Source organism: Neodiprion pinetum, chromosome 1, assembly GCF_021155775.2.
Source record: "Neodiprion pinetum isolate iyNeoPine1 chromosome 1, iyNeoPine1.2, whole genome shotgun sequence".
NCBI lineage: Eukaryota > Metazoa > Arthropoda > Insecta > Hymenoptera > Diprionidae > Neodiprion > Neodiprion pinetum.
Genome location: NC_060232.1, coordinates 20,656,772 through 20,683,984, shown reverse-complemented (window position 1 = coordinate 20,683,984; position 27,213 = coordinate 20,656,772). Strand labels below are relative to the sequence as shown.

Genomic DNA, 27,213 nt, shown 5'->3' with positions numbered 1-27,213 from the left:
GATGTCGACGTGATGGCAAAAATCCTCATGGGTCTGACGTCGAGATTCGAAACGTTTCAGACAGTGTGGGATAACGTTGCCGAGGCAAATCAAACATTAACGAGTCTGATAGATAGCCTGATTCGCGAGGAAGCACGACTCGGATCTGGTGGAGAAAGAACGGAGGCTCTTTCGGCTGTGAAAAATACAAGTGCGAAAAATACGAGTACGAAAAACGCGAGTGCGAAAAATGCGGGTACGAAAAATAAATCGAAGTCGACGGGAAATTCGAGAAAACCGCGCGCGATAGAAGACGTGATGTGTTTCAAATGTCGAGAGAAGGGGCATTACGCGCGGGATTGTCCAACAAAGAAAAACAATCGTGAGAAGCGGGACGGTAGTGGTTCGCGTGATTGTGCGTTCATGGTGTCGGGCGGCGAAGAGCGAGGGGGGCGGGAAGCGCGAGAGAGTCGTGCGAGTCCCTCGGCAGAGCAGGTTAGACGCTTGCTCGGTGCCGGCAACGCAGATTCGTGGTTAACCGACAGTGGCGCGTCGCGACATATCACATACCGACGCGAGTGGTACAGCGATTTTCGTCCGAGTGAGGGCGGCACTGTTGTTCTCGGGAACGACGGTGTGTGCAAGGTCGCGGGCGAGGGGACAATTCGAATAGAGAAATTCGTCGATGGTCGGTGGCACAAGGGCGTAATCGAAAACGTATTATATGTACCAGAGCTGAGGAAAAATCTTTTCTCGGTGGGCGCGTGCACGGGAAAGGGTTGCGATGTTGAATTCAACTTGACAACGGTTTCGATAAAGAAAAGGGGTGAGATCGTGGCTATCGGTGCGAGGCAAAGTAATGCCATATATAGAATGTTTTTTCGTGTCGAGCTACCGCGAGTGACGAGCGAAGTGAATGTCACGTCGATAGATCTCAGGCTGTGGCATGAGCGACTCGGACACGTGGGTGGTCGAGCTTTGTGCGAAATGGTAAACAACGGTCTCGTCGACGGTGTAAAAATTAAAAATGCGTCGAAATCCTTTTGCGAATCGTGTCAGTTCGGGAAGGCACATCGACAACCGTTTCGAGTGTGTGACAGCAAGCGAAATACACAGCCTGGTGAGATGATACATTTGATGTATGCGGTCAAATGCAAGTCAATTCTCTCGGAGGTGCGTCGTACTATGTGACGTTTATAGACGATGCGTCGGGGTTCTGCATAGTGTATTTTCTCAAACACAAGAACGAAGTTCTCGAGAAGTTCAAACTGTACGAGAGTATGGTGGCGAACAAATTCGGTACGAGGATAAAAATTGTGCGGTCGGATAATGGGGGAGAATACAAGAACGAGAAAATGGACGAATATTTAGAACAGCGCGGTATCGTGTTAGAGAACACAGCACCGCATACACCTCAACAAAACGGCAAGGCGGAGAGAGCTAATCGGACGATTGTCGAATGTGCGAGGACCATACTCAGGGCGAAGGGACTTCCGTTGAACTTGTGGGCGGAGGCAGTGGGAACTGCAGTCTACGTGTTGAATCGAACGGTGCATTCCAGTCGTACAGGGGTGAAGACGCCGTACGAAGTATGGACTGGACGAAAACCGGATTTGAGACACGTGCGAGTATTCGGCTCGGTGGCATACAAACACGTGCCAAAGCAATTCCGAAGGAAATTTGACGACAAGTCGAAGAAAGTGGTCTTGGTGGGATACCAAGGAGAATCGTCGAACTATCGTTTGTACGATCCCGTTACAAGGCGAGTATCAGTGTCGAGAGACGTTGTCTTCGATGAATCAGTGGGAGCCGGAGATTGGCGACCGAGAGAACACGTGTTGGTGATACCTGGTGACAAGTTACAGGAAGAACAACACGAAGACGGTGCTGATGAAGAGCCGAGAGTCGAGGAACGGGGAGAAGACGACGAGATCAGAGAACAACGAGAAGTTGTTCCGCAGCAAGGAAGAGACGAACCAGTGCAACAACAGGAACCTGAGCTCGGTCGGAGAGAGCTGAGAGTACGTGCGAACATCAGAAGACCGTTGAGATATGCCGGAGGGGCGGATGAGGGCGTGTTTGAAATTGATTTCGTCGAGTATCGTGCTCCTGAGACTTTTCGCGAAGCGGTAGGGGGTCAAGACGGCACGAAGTGGGTTGCAGCTATCGAAGAAGAACTGCTGGCTCATGAAAAGAACAATACTTGGTCATTAGTGAAGAGAGACGAGGACATGAAGCTGATAGACTCCAAGTGGGTGTTTAAGGTCATACGAGGGAAGAAAGAAAATGCGCAGCGTTTTAAGGCACGTCTCTGTGCGCGTGGGTTTCTACAACAACGTGGGAAAGACTACAATGAGACGTTTTCTCCTGTCGTGCGATATGACTCGCTTCGGATGTTCTTGGCTCGAGTCACGCTGGATGATCTCGAGTTGATACAGTTTGACGTTTGTACGGCGTTCTTGTACGGTGAGCTCGAGGAAGAAATCTTTATGAAGATTCCTGAGGGGCTGGACGTAGGAGAAGAAAACTGTGACAGTGTGGTGTGTCGACTGAATAAGCCTCTATATGGGCTGAAACAATCTCCCAGATGCTGGAATCGTAAATTCAGCGATTTTATAAGAAAGTTCGATCTTGAACAGTCGACGAGTGATCAGTGCATTTATACTGGGTGTGTCGAAGGTGTGAGCGTGTATCTAGCGTTGTTCGTCGACGATGGGCTTGTTGCCTCGAAATCGTCTCGCGTGCTTGAATCTATGATAACTTTCTTGAAAGGTGCATTCGAAATAACCCTAGGAGATGCGAGTAGATTCGTCGGTTTGCAAATAATACGCGACAGAAAAAGGAAATCGATGTTTATACATCAAAGCGAATACGTAGAGAAAATACTAGAGAAATTTGGAATGAGGAGTGCGAAAGCAGTGAGTGTACCTGCGGATCCTCACGCGGCGTTAAGCGCAGTAGAGTCAGACGGCGAAGCTATAGAAAATGTACCGTACCGTGAAGCGGTGGGTTCACTTATGTTTTTGGCGGTAGTGTCGCGTCCTGATGTTGCATACGCGGTAAATTCGGTGTCAAAATTCTTGAACAAGCATAGTCTCATACATTGGAGAGCGGTGAAGCGGATCTTCGCGTATTTGGTCGGCGCAAGAGATCTCGGTATTGTTTACAGTAGCAAGGGCAAAGAAAATGAGCTCATGGGTTTCTGCGATGCAGATTACGCGGGCGATCTTGACACTCGTCGGTCAACGACGGGCTACGTATTTAGTTTTGCGAATGGGCTAACGGCGTGGGCGAGTCAGCGGCAGAAGCTAGTCACGCTGAGTACCACAGAGTCGGAGTATGTGGCGGCTACAGCAGCGGCGGGCGAAGCAATCTGGCTGAGAAATTTGTCACTTGATCTGGGTTCGACATGTGATAAGGCTGTTAAACTGTACATAGATAATCAAAGTGCAATTCGGTTGGCGAAAAATCCGGAATTTCATAAGCGCACAAAACATATTGAAGTGAGATTTCATTTCATTCGAGAAAAGGTAGCTAGTAAGGAAATTCTAGTAGAATACGTGCCCACGGAGAGTCAAAGGGCGGATATATTTACCAAAGCCGTGCCGAGAGATCGGTTTGTGAAACTTCGCAGTATTTTAGGGTTGATGTCATTCGAAGAGTCCTCAAACAGTGAGTGTATTGAGTAAAAAAAAGTTATCGGACTTTTCGAATAGTCGCGCGCCTGCGTGCGCACTCGATGCGACGCCATCATTAACTATGTTCCCATGCGTGGCCGAGAGAGGCGTTATGCGAAAACGCGGCCGGAAGGCGAGTCAGTCGTCTAACATCAGCTATCGAGTATAACACGTTTTCGTGCAATATTAAAAAATAATAAAACCTTATCTTTCGTATGTACATGCTTGATGGTGTCTATCGTTATTTATATCCGAAAACATCCTGCTCCCTTAAACCTCGAGACATTCGACACTGCAATAAACGAGTCGTTTATCTCAATACGGTGCGCGATCTAGTCAAGAGGGCGCGATTAGTCAAGGGCGTGTCCATGACAGATGAGAAAGATTTCTTTTGCGAGGCCTGTCAGCTGGGAAAATCCCACCGTCTACCGTTCAAGAAAAGCATCGACGTGGTCGAGACAAAGCCGGGCGAGAAGCTTCACACCGACGTGTGCGGGCCGATGTCGGTTGACTGGATAGGTGGCGCGCGCTTCTTCTTAACTTTCAAAGACGACTCGACTGGTTATCGGCACGTGTACTTCATCAAGCACAAATCGGACGTGTTTGAGAAGTTTGTCGAGTACGCGAAGCTTGTTGAGAATGAATTCGGAAACAAAATAAAAGTACTTCGCTCTGATAACGGTCGCGAATTTGTGAACGAGAAAATGCACGAGTTTTTGACTGCAAACGGTATTAAGAAGGAAAATACTGCTCCGTATACGCCGGAGCAGAACGGTCGTGCAGAACGGGACAACCGAACGATCGTCGGAAGTGCGCGATCAATGCTTCACGCCAAGGGACTACCATTGTTTCTGTGGGCTGAAGCGATCAATACGGCAGTGTACGTGATGAATCGATCGGCATCGTCGAAGAAGACTGCGACGCCCTACGAGCTGTGGGTCGGAAAGAAGCCCAGTCTCGGGCATTTGCGGATATTCGGGTCCCAGGTTTCTGCACATATACCGAAGCAGTTCACGAAGAAACTCGACGCGCGTGCAAAAGCGAAGGTATTCGTCGGCTACGAGCAGGATTCGTCAAACTATCGGGTTTACGATCCGGAAACGAAGAAAGTCGGCGTGTCGCGTAAAGTGACGTTCAACGAGAGTGCTGGAAAGCAAGAGACGATCGAAGAGCATAAAGACGAGGACGTAATCGTGCTAAAGGGACGAGAAAATCCTGTGATACGAGAAGAGGAACAAGAAGAGGCCGAAAGTTCCGACGAGTCAGAGGAAGAGGTCATCGAGGTTCCTAACCAAACCGAGCAGCAACCAGGGGCTGGACAAGGGCCACGAGTTCTGAGGAATCGTGAAAATCTTCGAGCTCCAACAAGGTACGCAAATATTGCCGAGTATCATGTCCCAGAAACGTACAAAGAAGCTATGAGCAGCAAAGATGCCGCGCAGTGGGCACGTGCTGTTCGGGAAGAGCTTCAAGCACATTCGGAAAACGATACGTGGACACTTCTTCCGAGAACACCGAATCAAAGACTTATCGATTCGAAATGAGTGTTTCGTATCAAAGAGGATCCAGAGAAGAGAACGAAAAGGTTCAAAGCGAGACTTTGTGCGAGGGGATTCATGCAGAGAGAGGGCATCGATTTCACCGAGATATTCGCACCGGTGCCGCGGTGGTCCGCTACGATTCGCTTCGAGCGCTGCTGGCGATCGTCGCAGAAGAGGACCTGGAACTTTTGCAGTTCGACGTTCAGACTGCTTTCCTCTACGGTGAGCTGGACGAGGACATCCTCATGGAGATTCCTGAGGGGCTCAACGTGAAGAAGAAAAGTGTTGTGTGCAAGTTGATAAAGTCGCTCTATGGCCTCAAACAGGCCCCGCGATGTTGGAACAAAAAGTTCGTCGATTTTTTTAGTCGATATGAGTTCGAAGCATGTGAAGCGGATCACTGTGTTTTTGTCGGGAAATTCGAGAACGTAAAAGTGTACCTCGCGCTTTTCGTGGACGACGGTTTACTTGCAGCCAAGTCAATGAACACTCTAGAGACAATATCAAGCGAATTAGACAAGTCGTTTAATATCACGAAAGGAGACGCGAAGATTTTTGTCGGGTTGCAAATAAAAAGAAATCGAGACGAAAAGACGATCTTGATTCATCAAGAAACGTACACGCGTAAGGTTGTTGAAAGATTCGAAATGACAAAATCAAAACCGGTCGGGATGCCGGCAGATCCGCACGCGACTCTTGCCAAACGAGGAAAAGAGCGACGAGGTAGTCAATGTACCGTACAAAGAAGCGATCGGCTCATTGATGTTTCTTGCAATAGTATCGAGACCAGACATCGCATTCGCGGTGAATGCAGCGAGTAGATTCACGAATAATCACAACGAGTCTCATTGGCGCGCGGTAAAGCGAATAATCGCGTACATAAACGGTACGGTCAAATCAGGGATAGAGTATCGAAGCGGCGGTAGACACTCGGGTTTGGTCGGGTACTTAGATGCGGATTTTGCGAGTAACTTAGAGTCAAGGAGATCGACGACGGGCTACGTATTCTACTTGTCAAACGGACCAATTACGTGGTCTTCGCAGAGACCGAAACTCGTAACACTCAGTACGACGGAAGCTGAGTATGTCGCGGCATCCGCGGCCACGAGAGAAGCCATGTGGCTTAGAAAGCTGTTGAGAGATCTCGGGCACTCGTGCGTCGAGGCTACAAAGCTTTACGTAGATAACCAAAGCGCTATCCGTCTTGTGAAAAATCCGGAATACCACAAGCGGACGAAGCATATAGATATTAGGTATCATTATATTCGAGAAAAGTACGAAAGTAACGATATTTGCGTGCAATACGTGCCTAGCGAGGTACAGTGTGCCGATATCCTTACAAAAGCGCTACCAAAGAGGCGTTTCGAGGAGTTGAGAGCGAGTCTTAGCATAAGCAAAATATAATGCACTCAAACGGCGGTAGTGTTAGTATGAATGTTTTTCGAGCATCGAGAGTTTGCTGATGTGAACGCGCGCATGCGCTGATGTGAATGGGCGTTCGTGCAACATCGGAACCGTTCGTGAGAAGCGAAGCGTCCGCGTGAAGGCACACGGTCGACGTGTCAGTGTCGCTCTGATTTCTTATACAAGAACAAGTCTCTGTACTCTCAAACGAAATAAAAGCGTGTTATGCAGCCATCTTGTTCAATAAATAAAACCGACTATTTTATTATCCTCCAATCCATCCCTCACACAAATTTGCACAACCAAACAGGCTATTAATTCAACAGAAAGTTTTGATGAAAGAATAATTGAAAATAGAATAAAAGATGAGAAAACTCCAGAAAAAATTAGTAGTATTACACCAGACAAATTGCGAAGATCAGCAAGACCGAAAAAGCAAACTCAATTTTACCAGTCTGAAGCAAATACAACTTTTATTTATGTAAATTATGTAAATGCAACAAGTCCAGAAAATTATGATGCAGCTATAAATTCTTATGAGAGAGATGAATGGAAAAAGGCTATGAACCATGAAATAGAATGTTTATATAAAAATAATACTTGGGAACTTGTTGAAAAACCAAAAAATAAGAAAATTATTGACTTAAAATGGATTTACACTAGAAAACATGATAATTCTTTCAAAGCAAGACTAGTAGCTAGGGGATTTCAACAGAAAGAACAGTTGACTGATTTATACTCTCCAGTAGCAAAAATGCAAACTTTAAAGGCATTATTGAATTATTGTGTGAAATTTAATCTTATTATAAATCAAATGGATGTTGAATCAGCATTTTTAAACGGTAAAGTTATTTCTGCAGTTTATGTAAAACAACCAGAAGGTTATGAAGATGGTACTGATAGGGTATGCAAATTAATAAAAGCATTGTATGGTTTAAGAGAAAGTCCCAGAGCTTGGTATCAATGCTTACATGAATTTTTGATAAAAATAGGATTTAAGCGCAGTAAATTTGATTATTGTTTATATACTATGAAAGTTGGTAATGATAAAATTTATATATTAATCTTTGTTGATGATATGTTAATCTGTTGTAAGAATCAAAAGAATCTAGATAGCATTAAGAAATCATTGGTTTACCGTTTCAAAATTAAGGACTTAGGCATTGTTAAACACTATTTAGGTATAGATATAGATTATGATCAGAAAAATGGAAAAATGACCTTGAGTCAAGAAAACTATATTGAATCATTAGCTGAGAAATATAATTTGAAAAATGGAAAACTGTATAACACCCCAATGGAAGGAAATTTGAAATGTAATCCAGCAATCAATTCTTGTGAAAACATTAAGTATAGAAATTTAATTGGAGAATTACTGTATATTAGTTATGGTACTAAACCTGATATTTGTTACAGCGTTAATTACTTAAGTAGATTCCAAAACTGTTATGATAATAGTGACTACAAGTACGTATTAAGAATTTTGAAATATTTATTTTATACTAAAGATTTAAAATTGAACTTTGATAGAAATTTAAGCAATGAAATAATAGAATGTTATGTTGATGCTGATTGGGCAGGTGATCATATAGGTAGAAGGTCTACAACTGGGTATATAATAAACTTTTTTGGAAATGTAATAGATTGGAAAACTAAGAAACAGAGTGGTGTAACTAAATCATCAACTCATGCAGAGTATGTAGCACTCTCTGAAGTAGTGAGTGAAGTTCTAAGCTTAAAGAATTTATTTGAAAATGATTTTGAATTAAAAGTTGTAGAACCTATAAAAATTTACGAAGATAACTTAGGGGAGGTGATATTAGTCATTTAGGAAATTTCACAAAGAAATCTAAGTACATTGAAGTACATTATCATTTTGTTAATGAAAATTATATTGCTGGAATTATTGATATTATTAAATTAGAATCAGATGAAAATTGTGCAGACTTATTAACTAAAGCATGAGGTAAAAGTAAATTTGAATTCTTCAGAGAAGGTCTAAATTTCTATTAAAAGTCAAGTAAATTGGTATTCTGAAATTAAGGAGGCGTGTTGAGAATGTAATTTCAGAATACTATATATATGCGTACTATGTACTATGTATTACTATAGAGCCCAGTATGCGCAGTAGAGGTAAGGCGCATACGGCGCGTATTAGTATTAGTGTGATCGAGAATCGATGAGAGAGTCTGTACTGCTGCTGCTCCTTCTTGTTCGTCGTCGACTCTCATGACACAATGAAGTCTTTATTAAATGAGTTTACCGTCAAAGTTATTGACTAATTAAATTGTTCTTTATAAATAATAAATAAAAGAGAGTATTTATTTACTGAATCGATCCACAAAATCTAACAAATCCTACCCCGACTGATCTGGATGACTACGGCCCTAATCCCCTACGACTGCGGATCGAAAATGATGAACCTGATCACGGTATCTCTCCTCAAAGTAGAAACATGCGACCTGCCGAAACTACAACCTGTAATTATCACCATCAAAATGCAGCTCCTACAACGCACCAACTGCTCAGAAGCACGAGTCACGCAATGTAAAGTAGAAATACATCGATCAATCTTCCACTGCGGAATGCATTCGTATATTTCGGCGACTAGCAACGGGCAACTTGAATATATACACTTCGTATCAAAAGAAGAATGCATACTGTTGAATATTGTTCCGTGTGTGTCGCATGAGAGCGGGAAAGCGCGGAAACGCGAAAGGAATGCGAGCACCGCTCATTGGTCGGTCGGATCGGAGCGAGCGGAAAATGAGCGAGTGGGGCGAGGGTGATGAGAATGAGAGAGAGGGCGACGAGAAACGGTTGCTAAGCGTGAATCAGTCGGCTGATACGCATAAGAGCGAACATACACGCGAGCGTATACAAAAAATAATTGTCAAGAGCCTGTAAAAATAAAGACATTCATTAAACGTGAATCTTATCCTTTGATTTATCCTGCACCGTCAACTGTCACAATACATACAAATGCAACAGTACAAATCATGGAGATTTGGAATTAATAGCGTTATATCCTTATTAAAACCAAATGGAACCACGACAAAAACCATATCGCGTGGCGGAGCGACAAATTTTGACGGGACCTGGGAAGGCATACGATACTCCGACGAATATGGAACGTGGAGCGACGTGATAGTCCAAGGATACGTAAAGATCAGTCTAGCCGAGTATACTGCAAAGGTAAACCTAAATTGAAATAAAATTATACTTCGATCTGAAACAATATGTGACTTCAGCAACGGTAACTGCATAGACAATGAAGGAGGAAACACGTTTTGGGAAACCTTGCCAAAGGACTCCTGTCAACTGAACCGATACGACGTCTTGTACGATGGTAGAGCCATAAAAATCAAAAAGATCGACGAAACCTATGACGTAGTATATACAGTAGACCTGTCCTCAAGAAGGGCAAAATCAAATTTTAATGCTCTTACCCCCCAAATTGGTTCGAAACAATTCAAAAAAAAATGTCCGAATTTAAAAAAAAATTTCCCTTCATATTTACACACGCCTAGGAAGCCTTACTTTTTCCCATAAGAAAAGCATTGGTTTTTCTGGATTTTTAATCATTTTTTTACCGCTGCCGTAATTATCAGCTAAAAAATCGCAAATTCTCAGAAAATGTTGATAGTTATGTTACCTTTTTGCCCAATTTTTTGGAATTCGATACAAGCATTTTTGGGCTAGATCGTTCGACTCTTTCCCGCGTTTTTAGAGAATGAAGATGTGTTCGATCTAGCCCAAAAATGCTTGTATCGAATTCCAAAAAATTGGACAAAAAGGTAACATAACTGTCAACATTTTCTGAGAATTTGCCCTTCTTACGGACAGGTCTAATATACAGTTACCACTCAAGATATAACCTTCGCCTTTTCGAAGAAAGGACGTCAACAATTATGTGGGTACGAATTGATTCGAACCGAACATCCAAAACTACTTATCATCGAGGAACCGACTAAAAACGCGTTGACTCACAAAAAACCCATAGTAACCAGCAACCTAGACATTTTCACCTATGTAAATTCAAAATTCGTATACGCGGAAAGACACATGAGAAAGCAGATGTCAGCCTTATACCGAGACGTACTCTCGCAGAAATGCAAACTGGAACAACAAGTTTTACGGAACTTATTGACAGTCGCAGCCCTAACGCCCGACGACTTCGCACATAAACTGATGAAAGACCTGGCTACATGGCAATAATAGCCGGGGAGGTAATCCACGTGATCAAATGCATACCAGTCGACGTAAGTCAGAAAGACCAAGAACTGTTACCTAGAATTACCGGTACTCAGAGAAAACGCCAGCATGTTTGTATCACCAAAGAGCCGCATGCTGTTAAAAACTGGAGTACAGATAGAATGTAACCCTTTCAACCCAGTAATGTTCAACCTCGATAAGAAATGGTATAAACTACTACCAGAATTAACTGAATCAGTGAAACCAGGTAAAATCGAACCTTTGGCTACACCAACATGGAAATACATCAACCCCCCATAAACTAGCCACCAGTGGAATCTACTGCCCAGAAGACCTGGAACGACTAAAAGATCATATCATGTTCCCAGCAGAAAGATCCGGAATATTAAACGACACGGCAAGAGGAATCTCAGGACAAATTATAGCAAACCAACAATTATCTATCATGCAATTTCTAACCGAAGAAACAATGCAAAAAATAGCAAAGAACACATGGACGAAAATGTGGGGCTGGTTCGTAAGCTTCGGCACCCTCACCGCAGGAGTAATCGGAATCTGGGTAACCATCCAAATAACCAAATTCATCCTCGACACAATAATCCACGGATATGCTCTGAAAAATGCCTACAGATGCAGCTTTCACATGCTTGGAGCCATATGGAATTCCCTGACAAACCTGCTCCTACATTTAGCCAGATAAAAACAAGAGGAAGATACAGGATACAAAGGACCACCTAACAATCAAGCTAAACCACCGCCAGAACTAAAACCTTTAGTGATATCCTGGAACCAAGAACAACCAAAACCTAAACACTGCTCCGGAATCCCCGAAATACACATGGATATGTCAATCAAACATGAGTATGCGATACCTGGACCCTTCACGCAAGAAATACCAACGCCAAAATCTACGGTCATGTTGAGTGAGTGTTCTCGTACTCGAATCTCCCGCGCCTGCGTGCGCAGGTCTCTGGGAGTGTACGCCATGTTTGGCAGACTGTGTGGAGAGTGAGAGGGCGTGAGAGTCACCGCGGCGGAAGCCGAGTTTAGTCGAGTACTTCCGGATGACGTGTAAGCAACGTGATATAATAAAGTATTCAGAGTTTTCAATTACATCTGTAGTCATCGTGTCTTTTATTACCCTCGAGGAGAGTTGAGAAGAATAAGGAGACTGAAGCTATTCTAAGTGAAGAGCTGAAGAAGAAGCTGTACCCCGGAGTAAAAGATGGGATGTCAGCAATGCATAGACTAGAAGCCTACAACACAACAAAGGCTATAACTTTAACTATCACCACTCGTGCCATAGGTTTCGCTACTGTGCATATCTTTGCCAGTCTTTATGAATTTAACAACGTACCAGTAAGAGGTAGCATATATCAGCTCTACCGTGTGGGACTAGCTGTAATAGAAGCGAAAGTCCAATTCACACAGCGAGGAGTATCGATGATAATGAACAATGAAGATAATTATAAGCATAGCAACAGTAAGGCGAAACAACCAAATAGAATTACAATAAATATATCAATACACTAACGATCAACCCTTTGAAGTGAGCAAAGCTTATACCAGTTTTGAGGTAAAACATAAGAAAACACATCCCTAGCTCCTGACAGGTATTGTACGACACCAAGGAACAAACTCAAACATGTATACGTGGCAACGCCCAGTAACAGGCAACCAACAAACATAAGAACAACGTTCTAATACCTTCCAAGCCGATCTATATCAATATAAGAATTAATAATTACAGAAGAGAATTATATACGAAAACACACATGTAAACCAGCTCTAAAACAAAGAATTATCAAATTGTTAAATACCCTAAATCTGTTAAGATTTTTATAACACAATCACCTAAGAATACTCGCAATAGCGCAATCTTAATAATATTAAACAAATAGCAACTATGTCTCATAAACAATCGCTATTGTACTCCAGGTGAATAATGATAGTAATCAATTATAATACATATGCAATTCTACATATTTATACGCTATAAAACTAACAAAACAACAAGTAACCGATATGGTAATCTTAATATATAGACTTTGTAACGAACAGGGTAGGAAGAATATTTAAGAAGTAAACTACGACTAGAACCCATCGCATCGTGACGCCGAAAGTGCACACGGCACTAACGTCCACCACGAAACATGGGTCACCTCTAGCGCACACGTACTGTGATCATCATATTAGGAAATAGCTGCTAAAATCGGCCCGGTTGTTACGTGCCAGCCAGTATCCACGGCGGCGCCCTCTCTGCGCCCTACCTGACCAGCGTGCAGTTACCATAAGAGAGCCTTACGTGCTCTTACCGATAATCGTAGATTAATACCAACACACATAGTTACCATCATAACGTCCAAATTCGTATATCGATAGTTCTCATACGCTAGATTAACCGTTATTTCATCAGTCAAATTCATAACATACATGGTATATATATTTTTTCCCATTCAACCGTTATACCTTTCAACATTAGCTTTCACATAAAAGCTTTGATTTACGATCTCAACCGTAATAACCCAAAGTAATAAAAACCTGCAACAGTTAAGATAACCGAAAAGACTAAAACACCGGAAACGTGGGAAGAGAAATCACGGATAGCTCACAGAGAAAGAAACCCTTACTGTCAGAATTCAAAATAGCGCCCTCATTTTAACGATGATAAGACCAATTAGCGCTTCGCCGCTTGCTTCTCTAAACCAACCACCTCGCGCTAATCCACCACCGAGATCTCATGCACGAACCAGAAACCTTACCCCCAATTATTCCATCATCTTTAACCAATCATCCGAGACCCGCGAGAAACCGCGACTCCTTTTGAACTCCTCCTACTTTCCCTCTAATCCAACCTTTCCAGAAAACAGAATAGAGGTGAAGAACTTCAGACATCATAGAGAACAGATCAGAAGTCTATCGAAATCCTAGAATCAAATCACGTTATAATTAATTCAGAACCTCCAAGGACTTATTAACAGTTTGTCACTGCGATAGTGATTAACACCAATCTGTACCACAATTGTAAACCTACCATTGATAACTAGAAGGAGATTGTTAATAAATGTGTAATTAATCCAAGTGTTGTCATAAATAATTATTTCAATCACGCATAGTGATGGTTGGCACGAGCCTTACCTAACAAACTCCCAGAATTGTAGGCGAGTTGAACGAGAAGATCTGAGGAGCTGATCAGCGGATTCCCGAGATATACATATACCAACTACGTAAGTCAGGAGAAAAATTTAAATCACGCAGCGAATCAGAATCGACTCAAAACGTTCCTCTCGGAACGTAACACGGTGTCCTAACGTCCACAGGGGGGAAGAAGCACAGTAGCCAAGGGGGGGCCTGCTGCCCCAACACCAAAGCCCACGCAGAGTGGAAAATTACAGCGCAACGACCCTACGCCTGTACCACCGCACCAACACAACGTTACACCATATGTAAAAAGCTTGCAATATAACCTACGACGTTACTCTGTCCAAAAATCCAGCGAACTTTCAGCTCCATTTTGTCATATTAATTTAAGATCCTACAACTAAGTAATCCCGTTGTTTGTGACTTGAAATATTGAACTTATAAAATAAATCCAAGTTAATCAAAGTATGCAAATATATTAAAATCAGTCATTCCGTTAAATCCTCTCACCAATCTACGCTGCAAGTCATCATATCCAGATTATTCTCAAAAGGTAAGCCAAATAACTAAATCTTTCATCCAACAATTACTCTTTCCTCGGTTCGTTCGATTAGAGCGATAGAATGACCGTTGTCCGATGTATTTCAATACTTTATCGGTAATTGGTGACCCAAACTACTGATGTGAGTCTAGCTGTAGCTGTGTGAACGAATCTAGTCTCTAACATTTGGAAATTTTCACCAGGTACCGTACCGACGTCACAGGGTAGTCCCTAGACTAGTGACTTTATAACCTTTTCAATTCATATTTTCACACCTTCCCTCAATAAAGTCTTCCTTCTCTTCTAGGCTTGTTTTTTATTCACTAGTATAATCATTCAACAAAAAAATATTCATGTTTCTTAAAACTAACTATTCTAGTCATTGCTCCCTGGTTTTGGAGCAAGCAAGAAACTTTTGGTCTGCTGTTCAGTTGAAATTAAAATTTTTGACAAAATTAACAAATTTCTCTCTGACTACAGGTTTGGTAAACAGATCAGCTGTTTGGTCTTCTGATTTGATATACTTTAGAGTTATCAAATCTTCTTTAATTTTTTGTTTTATGTAGTTGAATTTAATGTCCACGTGTTCGACCCTTTTGTTTTCTGGATTATTTCCTAGGTTTATGGCTGCCTGGTTATCCACCTGAATGATTATTGGGTCTTTGCCAGTTATTTTAAAATCTTCAAGTAATTTTAGTAGCCAACTAGCTTCTACTACTGCTGAACTCAAAACAATACATTCAGCCTCTGTGGAGGATAAACTAACGGTTTGCTGTTTTCTCGACAACCATACTACTGCACAGTCGAATTTAGCTTGAATACAAATCCTGACGTTGACTTTCGATCATTCGTGTCACTGCCCCAATCAGAATCTACATACCTACATAGAGTTTGAGCATTTATATTTTTTTTTAATATTAGCTTCAAGTGTAAAATATTTTTAATGTATCTCAACACACGTTTCAATGCGGTGTATAGCTCCTGATTTGCGTAGTTCTAGTATCGGCTTAGATATGATATGCTTAAACATAAATCTGGTCTAGTTCCAAGGTCTGCATATACGAGACAGTCTATTATCTGTCGACACTCTGACTCTAATTCTCTATCGCTCACTTCTGGTTTGACATACTGAAACTTGTTCTCTATAGGCGTCGACATGGGCTTAGACTCGCTCATACCAAACTTGTTTAGATTTGACTCAAATATACCGCTTGATTCATTTCAGTAATTCCCTCCTTCAAGTTTTGCGTTACGCGTATACCTAAGTAATTGGATACCAAGCCCAAGATTTTCATTTGGAAAACATTTCCCAGATAATTTTTCAGATTACATACTTCGTCCTCATTCGTATCAAAGATTAATATATCGTCAACGAACAATAACAGATATACTTTGCTAGCCATATTGCACTTCGTATACAAACAGAAATCATTTTGTGAACGGACAAAACCTTTTTCTGTTATAACCTCATCGAACTTTTAGTTCCAATACTTCCGCGACTTTTTCAAGCGATATATTGACTTATTCAATTTTCCCACAGTGTTTTGTTCAATCTTTACATTCTTTGGTAACTTTATACGTACTTCCTCATTTATATTTCCGTACAAGAAAGCACTTCTTACGTCTAGCTGATGTACTGGTAATCCTAATCTGTTTGCTACGGCTAGTACAATTCTAAAAGTGATTATTTTCACCACTAGTGTATATATATCATATACCTCAGTTTCCTTTGCTGGAAGCCTCTTGCTACTAACCTTGCTTTAAATTGGGATGGGTTCCCTTCACTATCCTGCTTAATTTTATATATCCACTCACTATTTATTATCTTTTTATTTTTTGGTGTAGGTACTATGATCCGTGTATTGTTTTCTCGCAATACACTTAGTTCGCTATTCATAGCGTCTTTCCATTTTTCCGCATGAGGACTTTCGATAGCTACCTCGTAGGGCTTAGGTTCGTTTAGTATACTGACAAAACCTGTCTCATAATCAGTATATCTTTTGGGCTTTACAATACTACGCTTACCAAATTCACGAACTATTGTGGCGTTCAAATCTACCATTGCTTCACCTGATTCACTTGTTTCACTCAACTCTTTGTCACACTCCTCGAAGATGCTGCTGCCCGATTGACAATCTAACTGCTCGTCTTCGTCTTGGCTTGCTGCGTTTCTGATTCTCCAGGTACTTCGTCATTAACATAGTCAAGTAATATTACCTCTTGTTTGACTTGTTTATGGTTAGACTCAAACGAAACATCTCTCCTGACTCCAACTATTCCTGTCTGTGGGAAGTACACTCGGTACCCCTTTGTATCTTCTCCACAACCGACAAACAATCCACTTGTACTTTTGGAGTCCCATTTCTGTCGCCGTTGTGCTGGGACGAGGGCATCTACCTTCAAACCAAAAATCTTGAGATTACTCAAATCATAACTTTGCTCAAACCATGCTTCAAGAGGAAATTTGTCGGGTACTGTACTTTTTTCCTCCTGTTTAGTACGTATGCTGCTATATACACTGCCTCGGCCCACAAACTCTTACTCAGGCCTTTTGCCATTAGCATCAAGCTAGCAACGGCCACGATGGTTCCGTTGTCGCGCTCGACCTTACCATTCTACTCCAGGATGTACACTACAGATGTCTGATGTCTTATCTCTCTCTCTTCGAAAATGCTCTTCAGTTCCGCATTCACAAATTCGGTTCCATTTTCTGACAATACGAATTCGACTTCATTTCCTATATCCTGCTCTACCAGGCTAAGATACCTTTTGACGTTCCTCGCTACTTCATGTTTATTTTTCAGGCAATAGATATACCTGAAACCAGAATAGTCATCTTTGATCAGTAGGAAATACCTCGAATCTCCAAGCGATTCACACTCCATGGGTCCACATACGTCCATATGAACCAGCTCGCACGTGCTCAACGTGACTGTTTTGCTTCTATTAAACGGAGCCTTGTGCATTTTCTCCTTTGTACAACCTTTGCACCTGGGTTAGTCTACATTATAAGGGATTTTGTATTTGTCCAATATCTGCTTTACATAGCTCAAGTTCTGATGCAGTAAGTGTTCATGCCGTACCAATAAATTGTCCTTGGCATACCCCGCTGCTGCTTGCCCAATACCACTAAAATGCATGGTCTATAGCTTTCAACTTCTATCCTCGATTGCCATTACTCGAATGTCTTTTTCGATACTATACTGCTCACTGTTAAATATTACCCGATAGCCTTTGTCAGCCGCGTTTCTAACAGAGAACAAATTTACTGTCATTCTAGGCACATGTAATACATTGTTTAGCATCGTGTTTACCCACTCAAGGCCGTCATATGCCTTTGACTTGACTGTTCTGCAGCCAACCGCGTCTAATTCACTCCTATCTCCTATCACTACCTTTTCGTAATTCGTTTATTCAGTGTAGGTGGCGAACATTTCCTTTATATGGCACATATGCTCACTAGCACCCGTATCGACTAACCAGCTTTGATTTTTATACTCAGCAATTTACGCGTTACTTTTTTTACTGTTCATCTGATCCTGAGTGTCATTTTTCTCTTTTTGCCTCAATTTTTGTACTCTAGTTCTACACTTGCTTATGTGGTGCTCGTACTGTTTGCAATAATGACAATGACCTTTTACCGACTTACAGTCTCGTTTATAGTGTCCTTCTGTTCCACAGCCATAGCACTTGACAATACTGCGAGAACTTTCACTGACCAATGCTACCGATGTCTCTCCTTTTGCTGGCGAATCCCTGTCTGCAACTCGTTCTTCCTCGGCGAGTAGTCTGGCTATTAGCTCAGCTATACTCTGACTCTCCGCAGGTACTGACTTCCACCCTGCAACGAAATGCCTGTACTTTTCGGCTAACGACGTTAACACTTTTCTTATAATCATCCTCTGTTAGACTGTCTCCCCCAGTTGGGCGATTTTATCGCTTATTTCCTCAAGTTTAGCAAAGAAAGTCGATATATGATTTCCCTCACACTTCAATGAAAAGAACTTTTGCTGTTCTAAGTGTTTATTCCACATTTCTGGAACTGAAGTTGTTGTTATAACGTGAACTATGACTTTTTCTTGTGAGTGTGTTATTATAATTCCCTTAGCCTTGCCGTCTTTCGAAATCCAGTCGGCTTCTGCTTCCGCGCCTAACACCGGCCTCAGCACACATCCTTCGACCAAACCAAGTAACCTCATGGCTTGTAAAATAACCTTTATTTGAAATTTCCACACGCTCCAATTGCTGCTTCCCTCAACCTTCACGCCTGTATTTACGTACACTTTTTCCATGTTCTACTTATTGATTTCTGGACACTCCCGATGTCTGACGACCGGCACTCACCACGCCGTGGGTTAACCTCACTTTGCAATCCGCGTTTATTTTGGCAATCCACGATCACTTTTAATACTGTGACAGTTTGCGATTGTGCGCGACGAGCTCATAGAGTGGAAGAAGAAACCTAGAGAGTAAACGTGGCGGTATTGTCATCTATATCTAGGGGCTAAGTAGAGCGGGAAGTCCCTAGAATAGTGTGACCTTATTGCCTTTTTAATACATATTTTAACACGATTTGCTACGAATTATTTGGCCATGATTGGCGATGTATCCAACGTCAGAAATTAGAAGTCATTGTTAAATTATGTGACAATGGTTTCCAATCTCTTACGCACTGAACTATAATACAACTGGGGGTATGTTCCGATATACACTGCGAGCACTGTAAGGTGTGACGTCAATTTAGTATACTGCGAAGCCGTTCCTTTATAGTTAGCTATACTGGTTACTGTTTAAAACGGAACGCAGTACAATATACTGTGATCGACATTTTTTGGCGTTACTTTCATTTCATACATAATATTTGTTTCACACTGCAATAAACACAATTTCTTCAAATTTTCCATTTTGGTTTTAACGGCCGGTATTTTTGAATGACAATATTCAATAATAATAATTATCAATAGTGGAAGCTGTTAAATTTCTGAACGCTGTTGATCACGTGATCAAAGCACCGAGAGCACCTTACCTCGAAATCACCAGTGTTCACAGTAGAAAAATGGCGACAATTTATGACGTCATATATTTCCCTAGGATACTGCGACTGTATATTGTCAGTCTATAACGGAACGAATTTCTCCCCAGTAAGAGCACTGAACAGTGCTCGCAGTGTATATCGGAACTGTTTAGAGAGATGGCAAAAAGATATGGATCATCGACGTGGGATCCGCGAATTAGTGATGAGAACTAGTGTGAATGAAACGAAATGATGTAGAGATGTAGAGAGATGATGATTAACAGTAACCGAGGATTTTTATTGGTTTTGATGCGGCGATACCGAGCGTATCGCAAGAGAACGTTACAGAGAGTGAAGATTTTACAGAGCGAGAGAACACATAGATTATACACATACATGATTTCGAGATAGTAGACAATACATGAGATACAGCTGATGGGTTTTGAGTCGCGACACGGGCAAGCGGCGAGATTTGACGCAGAGACGGCAAGTAAACATTGCACGCGAGTGTGCGTAAATGTACGAGGACGATTTTGAGTGTCGCGAGACACACATTTAACTATTCGATACCTTGCCGAAACATACCGCCCGCTTCGCTATCGGTAACGATCGCGAAATTAGATTATGCCGCCCGCCGTGCGTTATTTATTCTTAGAGTCAATAATTGTCTTAAGAGGACACTGGAAGCACACACAATTTCACGATAGGACGTTTTAACACAGAGGATTTCGTTTTAACGGTCACAACGCGAACGAGACCGTCGGTTCCCGGATGCACTTCGATCACTCTCGCGAGGGGCCACACAGATGGAGGTAGATTTTCGTTTTTTACGAGAACGATGGATCCGATTTTGATGTTCCCGTGATGAGTCTGCCATTTCGAGAGGTTTTGGAAGGACTGAAGATACTCCGTACTCCACCGTTTCCAAAAATGCTCCAGCATTTGACGCGAGTGTTGCCAATGCGATAGCCGTTGAGCTGGCACCTCGATGAGTGTCGGCTCAGGAATTGTGTTCAATGCTGAGCCGACGAGAAAGTGTCCTGGAGTCAAGGCACTTGGATCCCGTGGATCGTCCGAGATAGCGCAAAGAGGTCGAGAATTAAGCGTGGCTTCTACTTGCGTGAGGAACGTCGCGAATTGCTCGAACGTTTGAGTAGCTTCTCCGATGACTCGTTTGAGGTGAAATTTGACTGATTTCACTCCGGCTTCCCATTTTCCACCGAAATGAGGCGCGGAAGGGGGATTGAATCGCCACTGGGTTCCGTGTGATGCGAGGATGTTTGCGATTTCTGAGAACTCCTTTGACGATGCAGCGAGAAGACGGCGAAGTTCTGAGTCTGCGCCGACGAGATTCGTTCCACAATCGCTTGCGATTGAGGCACAAATTCCTCGTCGAGATGTGAAGCGCTTGTACGCCGCGATGAATGCCTCCGTCGTGTAGTCCGAAACTAGCTCGAGATGCACAGCCGAGGTCGTGAAGCAGATGAAGATAACGATATATCCCTTGCATGATTTCGCTCCTCTTCCGCGAGAGGCTCGAATCGAGAATGGACCAGCGTAGTCAACGCCAGAGTGAAGAAACGGCCTTGATTGCGTGACTCGAGACTGAGGGAGTTGGCCCATCTGTTGGCTGCTGAGGGTGGCGCGATGACGCGCACAAGGAACGCAACGATGTATGAACATGCGGATCGGTACTCTTCCTCCCAGGATCCAGTACCGCTGTCGGATTGTAGCGAGAGTGAGTTGCGGACCTCCGTGGAGCGTCAACCGATGATGATGATCGATGATCAATGTGGAGAACGATGATTCGCGAGGCAAGATGAACGGGTGCTTTTCGTCATACGAAAGCAATGAGTGATTCAGTCGACCACCGACTCTGAGGAATCCGTTCGAATCGATGAACGGCGTGAGTCGCGATAGTGGATGACTTCGAGTGAGACTTGAGCTGGTCTCGATTTGGCGAATTTCTTCTGCAAAATACGCCTGCTGGGTCACCTTGGTCCAAAACAGTTGGGCGTCGCTCAATTCGAGAGTAGAGATCGGTCCGACAGTGATAGACGTGTTTACGCGATTCGATGTCGTCTTTGCGAGGAACCGATTTGCTGCGCGTTTACACAATGATGTGACTTTGAGGAGAGTCGATAGTTTTGAGTAGCGATCGACGAGATCCCAGATTTGTAGCGGCTTAGCTGTTGCGATGTGCGTCGACAGCCCTTTTCTTTCCTCGAGATGAACGTTTTCTTCCGGTCGCGGAGATGAGGATGGCCAATTGACAGAAGGCTTCGAGAGCCAGGATGGTCCAAAGGTCCAAAGTTCTGATTTTTGGAGTTGCTCCGGAGATGCACCACGAGACGCAAGATCAGCGGGGTTTTCAAGACCCGAGATGTGATACCAACGAGCGCGCGCGAACTCTTGGATTTCCGTTACGCGATTACGAACGAATTCCTTCCACCGCGATGGGTGGCTTTTGATCCACGCGAGCGCGACTGTGGAATCCGTCCACAGATAAACCGGGGTGTTTTCGAAATTAAGAGTCTTTTCCACATGACACATCAACCGGACGAGAAGATTCGCAGCACAGAGTTCGAGACGAGGAATTGTCACCTTCTTTAGCGGCGCTACTTTAGTTTTCGCGCACACTAGTGAAACGCGCACTTCGTGAGTGTTGATATACGTTCGCGCGTAGATCACTGCGCCTAATGCACTTTGAGAGGCGTCCGCGAAACCGTGGATCTCTATCCCGAGAGATGCTGAACTTAACCCGATCCATCGTGGGATGGTGATAGCTGAGATGCCTTGAAGATCTTGTAGAAACTCGATCCATCGCGAGGACAATGAAGCTGAGAGCGGCTCATCCCAGTCGAAACCGAGTGCCCACAATTCCTGCATAAAGATTTTGGCTCTGATCGTGATCGGCGAGAGCCATCCGAGAGGATCAAAGAGCTGCGCGGTTTGTGAGAGAACTTTTCGTTTCGTGAAATTGTCCCGAGTTTGATGAATTTGCAAAGAGAACGCGAACGCGTCGATGTCTGGTCTCCACGCAAGACCGAGAGCCCGAAAGAATGGACTTTGATCGAGATTCAGATGCATCGCGATCTCTTGATGGTTTCGAGAAATGTCAACGAGAGTTTCTGAGTGGCTTGAAGTCCACTTTTGAAGTTCAAAGCCGCCCGCCTTGAGCAATTGATTGAGTTCGTTGATTTTCTCGCGACCTTGATCAACGTTCTCTGCTCCTGAGAGGATGTCGTCGACGTACGTGTTCTCGAGAATGACGTGGCTCGCAAAGGGATACTGCTTACCTTCGTCCTGAACGAGTTGATTAAGAACACGGATCGCGAGATACGGAGCGCTTGCAAGACCATACGTTACCGTAGTCAGTTGATATTCTTCAATCGGTAGCTCTGGTTCTTCCCTCCAGAGGATTCGCTGAAAATCTTGGTCATCATTGTGGACCAAAATTTGTCGGTACATCTTGACGATGTCTGATGAGAACGCGACTGGATATTGTCGCCAGCGTAAGAGAACGTCCGCGAGGTCGGTTTGCACTTTTGGACCGACGAGAAGATTGTCATTGAGAGAGAGTCCGAGGTTGGTTCTTTGAGACCCGTTGAACACGACACGCAACTTTGTTGTTGAACTGCTGTCGCGAACTACACCGTGATGGGGAAGATAAAACACGCGGGAATTGTCTTCAGGTGTATTGATAGCGCGACGCATGTGCCCGAGTTCACGATATTCACGAAGGAAGCTCGAGTAAGCTTCCTTGAGTTTCGCGTCGCTACCGAACCGTTTCTCCAAACGAAGGAGCATTTGATGCGCGGGATTCCGCGAGTTGCCGAGCTCTACCGAATTGTCCTTGAGCGGCAGCCGAACTACGTAACGACCGGACGTAGTTCGAGAAACCGTTTCGCGGAAGTGTTGCTCACAACGCTCTTCTTCGGAAGTTAGTGCCAAAGGTTTCGACACTTCTTCCTGCTTCCAAAACTGCTGCACGAGATCGAGCAGTTCGTGATCGAGGGAGCATTGGAAGCCTTGGACTGCGCCATACGAGGGGCTTGCTGCTTCCGCTGAAACGCAGCCGGAGAGGACCCAACCGAACTGAGTTTCTTGCGCGATTGGTGTTCCTGGTGCTCCTCTTCGAACTCCTTGACCAATGATGTTGCTGTAGATGTCAGCTCCGAGAATTACGTCGATTTGACTGGGATGTGCAAAGCTTGGATCCGCGAGGTTGAGTCCTCGTAGATGAGGCCAGTCTTCGACGAGAAGTCGAAATGAGGGTAGATACGATGTGAGTCGTGGAAGCACGAGTGCCTCCACCTGACACGAGAACGAGGTGTGAGCACGAGATTGGAGTTGCAATGTCGCGATGCCGCGAGTCACTGCCGATTGATGAGCTCCGACGCCAATGATCGGTATCGTTGCTTGATGCCGACGTAGTCGCAATTGTTGCGCTAGCGACTCCGTGACGAATGAACTTTCGGATCCTTGATCGAGTAGAGCGCGAGCGATGATTCTTTCTCCAGTCTCCGGATTCGAGGCGATCAATTGCACTGTGGCGAGAAGAACTGGAGAGCGCTTGATCATTGTAGGCTGAGCTGAGTGGTTGCTCACCTGAGAGGCGCTATTCGAGATCGGTGCGTTCTGCACTGCAGGTTGCGCTACTGCAGCCTGAACTTGAGATGTGCCGCTGTTAGCAATTGTCGAGATTGAGGAAGAGTTTCGATGCAGCAAGGAATGATGTCGACCGTTGCACACGCGACACGTTTTGTTGGATCGACAGTCCTTCTGCTGATGTGGACCGAGACAATTGAAGCAAAGCTTTTTTGCAGAAACCACTTCCCTTCTTTGATCCAGAGATTTGTCGCGAAAGGTCGAACAGAACGCGATGTAGTGGTTGCCTTTGCAACAAGCACACGACTGTTCCTTTGATTGCGCTGTATGTGACCTTGTCGTCTGAAGATTTGACCTTCCTTGCGATGAGTGTGGTTTCGACGTCGCGATTTGATTATGAGCATGAGCTTGCTCCACGGCTTCGAGGGTGTGGATGCGACCGATGAGAAACGCCTTGAGCTCCGCAAACGTGGGGGGCTCGAGTTTCTCGCTAACACTTTTCTCCCATTCTTCGAGAGATGCTGGGTCGAGCTTGCGAATCGTCATGTGCACGATGATGTGATCCCCTAATTTCTCGGGACTATCGAGAAGTTCGAGCGCGCCAAGAGCTTCGCAAGTGTTGCTGTGCAAGCTCTTCAGTTCTGATGACGACTTTTTCGTGACACGAGGAATCGCGAAAAGTGTCGCGAGATGAGAATCCGTCAAAAGTCTCTTGTTTTCGTACCGTGAGACGAGAGTTTCCCAGGCTCGAGGGAAGTTTTCTGCGGTGAGAGAAATGTTTTTGATAAGTTGTAACGGTTCATCGGTCACACTGGTTTTGAGGTAGTGCAGCTTTTCCACTTCCGAAAGTTGCGAATTTTCGCGAACCATCGACGAGAAGAGGTCGTGAAACGGCTTCCATTCTGAGTAGCTGCCCGCGAAAGTGGGCAGTTCGATACGCGGTAACCGTTTTGATGATCCTCCTGCTGGTGCGTCTTGAGGAGCTGCAGCGGCTTGCACGGTTGCTGCAGGCGCAGGCTTTAGCGATTCGAGAAGATCAAGCATCACTCCTTCGCCACTCAAGAAGTGCTCTTCACACAGCCCGTAATAATCTTTCGCGAAGTACGAAAGCTTTTTTATCGCGTCGAGTTGATCACCTTTTGCTGCGAACTTGATCTCGCTGATCTTTTCGTGATTCTCTTGGAACTTATTCCAACTTGAATTTAAAGCATTAAGCCGCGACTTCACCTGCCCGTAAGTGATTTTTGCCTCGCCGAGCTTGCGCAGGTTGTCGACGGCACGAGAGATGCGCCAAATGTAGTCGTTTTGACGTTCGATATGTTCTTCGATCGACATGTTGATGTACGAGAGGATTTAAACTCACGCGACGAACTGAGTTTTCACGAACGAGAGACAAACACACTGATAGTAGCGCGACGCGATTCACACTTCGAGAGATCGGTGTTGTTGACGCTCAGATCTTAGTCACGGTCACTACAGAGGACACCGCACGTTTGAATTTAACGGACGCGACTGATTTTTGTTGATGGTTTTCACCGATAACGAGATTGTTCACTTTGATAACGTGAACTTTCGCAACTTGATGCACACGCGATAGTTCCGTTTCACTCACTAGCTAATTCGTTTTCCCGTAAGTCGCAACGATTCGAAAGATTCGACTCGATTTGCGAATGATCCGATTCGATTCGCGACTGATCCGGCTCGAAGGACCAAAAAATGTTTAGAGAGATGGCAAAAAGATATGGATCATCGACGTGGGATCCGCGAATTAGTGATGAGAACTAGTGTGAATGAAACGAAATGATGTAGAGATGTAGAGAGATGATGATTAACAGTAACCGAGGATTTTTATTGGTTTTGATGCGGCGATACCGAGCGTATCGCAAGAGAACGTTACAGAGAGTGAAGATTTTACAGAGCGAGAGAACACATAGATTATACACATACATGATTTCGAGATAGTAGACAATACATGAGATACAGCTGATGGGTTTTGAGTCGCGACACGGGCAAGCGGCGAGATTTGACGCAGAGACGGCAAGTAAACATTGCACGCGAGTGTGCGTAAATGTACGAGGACGATTTTGAGTGTCGCGAGACACACATTTAACTATTCGATACCTTGCCGAAACAGGAACATACCCTGGATCGCTCACTACGGTGGTGGGGCTTCAGCCGACAGAGATAGCTCTGAGGTGCTATTTCTTTCTACTACCTACCGTGCATACATGGGGCAGTCTAAGCAAAAATGTTATGAGGTTTAAGGGGGTCATATAATGTGTTGGGTAGAAAAAATGAATTTTTTTAAAATATATAAATTGAAGGAGGGGAAGAATTATTGTATGGTTCAGGTATAGCAGGTTGCTGATGAGTCACCATTTCCATTGCGTATTGTATACTTCAACTTTGAAACGCGTTTTTCCCGCAACAGCATTTTTCAAAAGTGTAGAGATGATATCTTAAGAAGCACTAAACGGATCCTGCTCAAATTTGTACATATTTATTATACCGATACTTATCGCGTAAACGGATAATCATGATTGCTCTAGTAGTTCTTATTTTACAAGACTAATGAGAAAAAATACAAATTTCAAATTTTTCTTGAAAAATAGCTCGTAAATCAAAAACTACCAAAGCAATCATGATTATCCTAGTTCATGCAATCGGTATAGGTATGTGCACTTAGGGACAATGAATCTGAGACGGCTAATTTTTTACACTGGACAGTTATGTTGGAAACACAGAGAAACCTACAGCGCCATAGTCAGCCGAACGCGAAACTAACTCAATCTCAATAAACATAACAAAACCCATGGCCGTCGAATCTAACCTTAGAATTGACCAGCCCCCTAACACTGGTAGGTAAAAGTGGCACGCAAAATGTGCTTGCCGCATAGTGGCGCTAGCTGTTCTGTAAGAACTTCTCATATATATATGTTGCACCGTCGTCTTGAATATTTTACATGAATATAAGGCTATTGTAGATAATTTTTTGTTTAATAAATATGAAATAAAATAATAATAAAAATATTGTAGATAACTTTTTGTAAAATCAATATGAAATAAGAGAATAATGAAAATATTGTAGAT

The 27,213-nt window shown here is 43.6% G+C and overlaps 1 protein-coding gene and 1 long non-coding RNA gene across 4 annotated transcripts in view; one reads left to right on the top strand and one right to left on the bottom strand.

Annotated features, from left to right (window-relative positions):
- The window catches only part of LOC124220724 (uncharacterized), a 330,320-nt gene that overhangs the window by 93,146 nt on the left and 209,961 nt on the right, over positions 1–27,213 (top strand). The window lies entirely within an intron of this gene.
- LOC124220680 (uncharacterized) lies at positions 14,414–19,151 on the bottom strand. 3 transcript variants are annotated; one of them, XM_046629959.2, is made up of 3 exons: positions 18,487–19,151; positions 18,148–18,339; positions 14,414–17,315 (listed from the first exon to the last, which is right to left on the bottom strand). In XM_046629959.2, the coding sequence occupies exons 1-3, from the start codon at positions 18,788–18,790 to the stop codon at positions 17,299–17,301; spliced, it is 513 nt and encodes a 170-aa protein (XP_046485915.1). In that variant the 5' UTR covers positions 18,791–19,151; the 3' UTR covers positions 14,414–17,298. The 3 variants fall into 3 exon arrangements, 1 of the variants encoding a protein (XP_046485915.1); XR_006883649.2 differs by having other exon boundaries at positions 17,582–19,151; XR_011177534.1 differs by having other exon boundaries at positions 18,133–19,151.

Bases quoted from the DNA above. Each gene is read 5' to 3' on its own strand.
- LOC124220680 (XM_046629959.2), bottom strand. From the start codon at position 18,790: ATGGAAAAAGTGTACGTAAATACAGGCGTGAAGGTTGAGGGAAGCAGC. The intron at 18,340-18,486 runs GTGAGGGAAATC...ATTTCGTTGCAG, and splicing joins AAAGTTCTTTTCATTGAAGT to GGTGGAAGTCAGTACCTGCG.